Source organism: Dermacentor variabilis, chromosome 5 (genome assembly GCF_050947875.1).
Source record: "Dermacentor variabilis isolate Ectoservices chromosome 5, ASM5094787v1, whole genome shotgun sequence".
Lineage (NCBI taxonomy): Eukaryota > Metazoa > Arthropoda > Arachnida > Ixodida > Ixodidae > Dermacentor > Dermacentor variabilis.
Genome location: NC_134572.1, coordinates 73917993 through 73925294, shown reverse-complemented (window position 1 = coordinate 73925294; position 7302 = coordinate 73917993). Strand labels below are relative to the sequence as shown.

Sequence of the window (7302 nt, the reverse complement as noted above, 5' to 3'; positions counted from 1 at the left end):
TGACATTTTTGTGAATATGGGCCCAGAATCGGAAGTAACTTTTTGCTCAGTACCCGCTGTTGACAAAGTAATAATTAGAAATAACACTTCCAATAATGTATATTACAGCGTTATATTGAAGAACGCACCTCTGTGGGGGACGGCCATTTAGCCTCACCCACAGCTTAGCAGGAAAAGGCCGCCGATTGGCGCAAAATACAGACTGAGGTATTCCTCCATCTAATATTGCTAAGCGCCATCTATCCAACTCACTATAGGGCCGACTGCCCTTGGTGCGGTGGCATACCCGCCCTAATACATGTGACCTGGGAATGCACTAAGCGCCCTCATAGGCCAAATAGCAATGGTACAATCGAGCAGTGGGAGACAGAACTCGCCCGTTCCGACTTGCAGGCAGGTGGCAGAGGCCAATGGGGTTCTGGACTGGGGCGCTCCGACCACCCCTCCTAAAAGATCTCTTCCTGACAAATAAGCTTTCTATATATAGCCTCCAACATTCGTTTCCGCCATGAACGAGCAATTATCCGAGTGATTCCTCCGACGTGGACACGAGATTTGCTGTTCCCATGGTTGGGCTGTGCCACTGAGTAAGACATATAGGAGGTGAAACTCCCGTCAGCGCGAGCGAGCGCGGGCGACCAGATAAAGTCACAATTGTTGCATGCGCCGACGCTACCGTATGCAGTGGCGGCACCATGCGGCGCGTCGTAGAAGCCGCAGCGAAAAAAAAAAAGCAGCGCCCGGCAGGCGGCTCGGCGGCTCCGGCAGCTCCGGCCGCTCCGTGGTAGAAGTCAGGCGCGCGCGGTCGAACGGGAGCAACACGCTCAACCGGTTGCCCTGGCAACCGAAACGGCGGTAATTTCTTCCTATGGCGCCAGGTGCCGCCAGCATGAAAATATATCCGCGGGCTTGTGACCTTTACTGGTCGCCGCAAACAGCGGAGTTTCCACTCCTAAATATTTCTTGCTTCATGGGCTGTGCGAACCGCAGGAGCCACATCAAGCAGTGAACGAGAGCCTTCCTCATGGGGGAGGCATTGAGAACTTTACTGAACGCGAAACACCAGACCGGGTCCGCGGAAAAAAAATTCCTTACAGGACATGCCATTGCCGCGCTGATTGTCTTGTTGTCAGGCCGATCAATATCATGAATAAGGTGCGGTTGAACGATGGGCAACGTGGGAAATAGGAAACAATTAGGTGGGAGCATTGGCGAAACATGATTGGAGCCATACGAGTCGGCCCAACACGTGATCGTGACACCATAGCACGGGCTGTTTTTTGTGCTCCCGGTCCGTCCGCACTCTGGAGGCAGAACAGCCGAAGAAGTGCGCATCGATTAGAAACTATCGGGAAACAAACATTATCGGTCAAGAAGCTAAGACCCGGACGTCACGTGTTGGGCCCACTTTTTGTAGGGTGGAATCTCTGTGAATGGCTGCACGGAGAGTTGCCTTGCCAAGACTGACTGCAGAATATAATGCCTCTTACCAATGTATTTCCTTCTTCCATGCTGGAAAATGAGGAAATAGGTTCCGCGAATAATGGCCCACAGCCTCCCTGTGAAACTAGATTTATTTATGCGCATTATGTAAAGAAACACCATCGGTACTTCGTCACGAATGGCGAAGCAGTTGATGCATTACGTGCAGCCTTTCCACCCGCAACATTGGCAACAATTGATTCCGATAATATTTTTTCTTCTTTGTGATATTTCAGCACGACATTCTTCTTGGTGTTTGACCGGCGCGTACACAAATCGCTTGCCAAGCGGTGCCACGTTGCACACAAGTGCGCGAAGCCTTGCTGTGATTAAAACTCGTTCACTGGAAAGGCGTGGATCCGCACACGCTACCCTTGCATCTCACCTGAACATAGCATGTGTGTAACGGTAAGCAAATATACATATCTCGATGCCCGCCGTCATGTGTTTTTAATGACCGTGCAGAGTCTAACAGCTCTAGCAAACAAAATCAACGATGGGCCGTGATCACTTTCTACTAAAGCGAAATTCCGACTCCTCGCAGACTCATCGAAGGCTCGCTTAATGCGCAAAGTGATCGTCTATTCATTTGCGACGGCGTTAGCAAATGCAACCTGCAATGTAAAACAAAAAAAAAAACGTCACTGAATACGGTTCATTTAGTCTTCTTGTGTTTTTCTTTTTTTTAAGCCTGAAATAAAGCAAAATATTCCTCGCAACGTAGGAGTGCCGGTGTGCGTTTGATTCCAGTCCAGAAGGCTATTAAGAAAGCATCGTTTCTTTCAAATATATCACGTTAACGACAACAACAACAACAACAAAAAGTCGACGGGAATGCACTCTTTCCGTCGTTTACTTTCCGCCTGTCCGAATGACCAAAGATGTTATTATAGTGCACGATATTTTATTCTCTCATCATTTTGTCATTCTTTTTGGAAACGCACTATGCTAACAAACAGAAATTGGAGCGAGTTTGCCTGCTTTGCTGCAGAAGCGCCCGAATGAAAAACTTCCACTCATGGATGGCTGTTCCTTTCTCCGTGGGTTCGCATCTTCCTGACAGGGTGATAGTTTTCACCAGTTCGGAAGTGCGCGTTCGTCGGCGAGAAAAGGCGCCATTAGAAAACTTGTTGTACAAGAATGGCAGTTTTAGTTTTTGTCACGGTTCGGCGTTTCCGGGTTTAAAGGAAGAGAAAAATAAAACAACGAGAAAGTACGCCAAACCATTTTTGTTCTTCTGGAATTCGGTTTTAACCGACAGGCATCAGTCAGTGAAAATTGGCTACGAGCCATGCGAGTCATTCCAAACAGTCGTTACTTTCAATGCGAAAGCATTATATACTCCATTATGCGAAAAATCCGGCGCCGTCGGCGTCGCCACTGAGCGACCAAAAATTGTCGACAGCGTGGAGTAAAAATAAAATAAAAAATGCTCGGAGTGACGTCGAATTTCCCAAGTAGGTTCTTGTAAACAAAGTAAATCACTGGATTTAAAAAGAAAAGTTCTCAAATTTCGGTGTGAGTCGAGCACAGGCCTCAGGCGCGCTAGACGAGCACGCTTCCCCGACGGTACGGTGACTTTTCTTTTTCTTTTCTTTATTGCCACATTCAGCAGCACTAGCACAGAATAACACACATTCGGGGAACCAGTCTCTAGAAAGTGGCCTTATTGCGTGAATCCGTTAATATTGGCGCATGTTTAACAATGCTTCAACCCTAGGGAGCCATTCAGGCTCTGAGGCTTGAAACTCTATGCACAGCTGTAATTATATTCGTACTTTCCTTGAAGTATAGCCTTATCGGCTTCACGTGTATGCCATCGTTCCGAACTCTTATCCTAGATCGCCAAAGGCTATGGAGGCTCAAGAGCATAACGAGGTCAAATGGAATACCATCCTCGTTTACGAATGGCAAAAATCTTATGCCGAAAGCGTCCGCAGGTAAGTCTTTCTTGAATGTGCGTTGTAAGATATCCCAGAAGAAGAATGCTTCACAACAATTCAGAAATACATGCTCGATCGTTTCTAGCTTCCGCCAAATGAACCAGTGAGCCCTACCCGGGTTACAATAAATACCTTTTCCTCCAGATTAGTCTTCAGATCTAACGTGTTTGTATGCAATTTGAAGAAAAATGTTTACGCATTCCTGGTACGTTCATGCTTTAAACTCGTTTGAGAACATTTACCCGTGGTCAGGCCCAAAAGTGAGATCTATACAGAGGAACGGGTAAGACCATATCACATAGATCTTTATGTAATTTCTTCCTCGACACAATACGAAGGTAGTCCAATGAAAAACGAGCCCGCAGAAAAGTACACGACAGGTAGATCTTCTTTAGGTATCCGCCGAGTCTTCCCGGCATACTTTCCGATGAGACTACTAAATTAGGCAGTGCTTTTCCCAGCCTAACTTGACACAGTCCGCAGAAACGGGTCTGATACATCTCGAAAAAACATGAATCTGTTTTGCTAGCTGACAGGTGCGACAAACTCAATCCTCCGTAGCGCACACGACGAAATAGGATGGTTGGCCGTATGCGCTCCCACGTAGATCCCCAAATGAAAACGGCGAAAACTCTATGCATCCTTTAGAGGTCGCCACCTGTGTATATAATGTGGCACTACAATCTGAAATGACCTTGTATGTAAGGGGCTTTGGGGAGTGGGAATAAAGATTGTTTTGGTTTCCGCCCTGCCGGTAGTCCGCCTCGTCCCTGAGCTCCTGTGCAGAACATAGTCTCAGAAGTGAATGAATGAATGAAACCACGTTTATTCCACATTAAAATGCGCCGGAGACGCTGCGGTGGAAAGAGGAGGGGTGTTATTGCAAAAGGGGAAGGGTAAGGCTGCCTCCGTTTTATTAATGAGCATCCTGGAGGCAGCTAAGTGGGGGCCGCATGACGCTTGTGGCTGTCGCGGAGCCGATCACCGACGGGTGGTGCTGCAGGGTCCTGGAGGAACAACAGCAGTGCTCGCCAGAGCTCCATGGTATGGTCCGGAGACGTGGTATCCGGGCGAGCCCAAGTCCGGAGAGAAGAAGGCCAGGGTCCCCGCTGTATGGTGGCCAGGTCACGAAGCCTTGGTGGGATGTAGAGGGGGCACTCCCAACAAAGGTGGTTGAGATCAGCACATGTGCACATGGAACAGAACCCACTTACGGGTGGTGGTGTGCCACCCTTGTGGAAACGGTTCAACAAGTGAGGAGTAAGGAGGGTGCTAGTCTGGATTCTCCGAAGCAAGACTGACTCTCGCCGTGTGAATACCTTCGGTGGAAGTGACTGTATAGAGAGTGGATTGCCCACTGCTGCGAGGTAGGCGGCACGTCGTTGTTTGGTCGCATGCTTGTCTGCCATTGGGTCTGCTATCTCAGGTGTGGTAGCTAGGAGAGGATAAGGATTATCGGAGGCTCTGGCTAGCGTGGTAGAGAGATGAGCGCGCGCCATTTTATGAGCCTTCTCGTTTCCGGGGATGCTGCAGTGCGCAGGGACCCAGTGAATGGTAACATCGTGACCGCATTCGCCTAGCAGGCGTGACTGGTGCCGGATCTTCTGCAGTACGGGATCTGTGTAAATAACATCAGCACATGCTCGATGGGCAGCCTGGGAATCTTTGTACACATGGTGGTGAACAGGGTCAGTTTGAGACGAAGTTGCGAGGGCCCACTCCAAATAATCTAGGATGGCCATTAGCTCAGCGCGGGTGCTGGACATTGCTTCTGCTGATATATCATGGCGGCGGTTCTGATTTTCATTTGTCTGGTCGTACCACGCAGTCGCATAACAGGTGTTACTAGCATCGTCTGCAGGCAGTGCAGCGTCCGTGTATACGATGCGTTCAGTCAAGGAGAGTGAACTCGTAGCCTTGGCATGCCTCTTGGCATATGCAAGGCGCCGCATTCGCTGAGTAGAGTCCATATTGAGAGGAAGTGGCCTACCATCGGTGAGAGCCGTGATTTCCCACGGCGGCGTGTTATTGGGCAAAATAGGCATTTTGTGGACGTCATACCCGAGGAGCATGAGTGTGTGTCGCCCAGCTTTTGTGGCACGACGTCTCGTCTCTTTTGTATAGATGTGCATGTCTACGAGCTCGGACACGTTGTTGAGTTTGCTACAACTTTTAAGCGCTTCGAGGCTTGTGTAACTTGGGAGTCCAGTTACAATGCGTTTGGCTTCCTTAAGTAACCGGTCGAGCGCGTGCATCTGTGTGCGGTTGACTGGACGATACGGCTACCACAGACATGGCGCTCTTTGGTCATACCTGGCCCTTGCGCCATAAAACCCCATACATCATCATGGACGATACGGCAGCCTGTACATGATACGGGAGACAAGAAAAGCTTGAGCGAACTGCCGCATTTCACGTTCGTTTACTCCACGGGTGCGGGTAGAGATTCTGCGTAAAGCGTGCAGGATTTGTTTGCTGGTCTTCGTAACGCATTGGAACCAAGTGTTCGCTGTGCAGTTCTCGTCTAGGTGCATACCGAGTATTCGGATAGTAGATTTCCGTGTGATGTGTTGGTCACCGATGTACAGTTTAAAAGGCTGCTTTTCTTCCTGGTTTCCAAAGGTAGACCTGCCACGATGAATGACGACAAACTCTGTTTTGTCTGGGACAGTGTGTAAACCCGTTTCCGTGGCATAGGCGTGAATAATGTCGAGAGCTCGTTGTAAGACGTCCTCCTGCTCCCCGATGCACCCTTGATGCGTCCACACGGTGACGTCACCGGCGTACACCGCGTGTTTCAGGCCCGGTACGTCGGCAAGGCGCTTAGGTAGCTGGTGCATAGCTATATTGAACAGCGTCGGTGAAATAACTGAGCCCTGGGGGACGCCTGCGGGGTTGGTTCGTATGGCACTGGCGTCGTGACCAACTTCGACTTGGTAGCTTCGCTCTTCAACGAAACCCGCTATGAAGTTGTACATCTTCCCTTTGATGCCAAGGGCGCGTGCTTTGATCATGATAGTGTTATGCGGGACGGAATCAAATGCCTTGCGTATATCCACTGCGACAACGGCTCGTGGGTGCACCGAATTAGAGTCGAGGACGTCCTGTTTTAGACGGGCTAGCACATCCTGTGTTGATAGCCCACGGTGAAATCCATACAGTGTAGGAGCCAAAAGGTCGCGATCTTCAAGGTACCACATCAAGCGTGTGTTGACCATGCTCTTCATTACTTTACAGATACACGAGGTCAAAGAGATCGGACGGAGGTTGGATAAGGTATGTGGTGGTTTACCAGGATTCGGAATGGGCTTGACCACCGAAAACTTCTATCCCAGACTCGATTAAATTTTTCGAGAAGAGCGTGCTTGTGCTCAAGGGGCAGATTACGTAGATGAGCCACGCCCACCTCATCGACCCCTGGATCACTACGTACGTTAGCACGCTGCAAGGCGTGCTAACGTACGTAGATACGTGCTATCTAGTTACGTGCTACGTGCTATCTAGTTGCCTTATTCCTTGTGTTCTCGGGAACCACGTAGACGCAAAAGATGCGCATTGTACGCTGTGATGAGACTTCTAACCGGCATCCGACAACGCTAAGAGTAGCGCTGCACCACGGTTGCGTGTCTAATTGCACGTGTGTAGTTCCCCGTCGCACGTACAATGCTGTCTTCGTGGGTTCAGCGACATTTACAGGCGGGGCGTAGCCGTCATAGCCGATTATGCTCAGCACAGGGCCGTTGACTTCTTGAAGGGCAATGACCAAGGGACTGGTGTTGTCTCGCTTGCTGGAGAACCGGGTGATCATGTCAGCCCTCCTGTTACGAAGAGAACGACAATTCCATTGCAGGACAGTTACCCATGGTGAAGAATTTGA

General features: G+C 49.6%; 1 protein-coding gene across 1 annotated transcript; it reads right to left on the bottom strand.

The window, feature by feature from the left end:
* Window positions 1–4363: 4363 nt before the first annotated feature.
* LOC142583570 (uncharacterized) lies at window positions 4364–6439 on the bottom strand. Its single transcript, XM_075694057.1, has 3 exons — window positions 5779–6439; window positions 5739–5744; window positions 4364–5694 (listed from the first exon to the last, which is right to left on the bottom strand). Exons 1-3 carry the CDS (start codon window positions 6437–6439, stop codon window positions 4364–4366), a joined length of 1998 nt encoding a protein of 665 aa, XP_075550172.1.
* Between the last annotated feature and the right edge of the window lie 863 nt (window positions 6440–7302).

Excerpts from the sequence above, each read along its gene's own strand:
- LOC142583570 (XM_075694057.1), bottom strand. The coding sequence starts at position 6,439 with ATGATCAAAGCACGCGCCCTTGGCATCAAAGGGAAGATGTACAACTTC.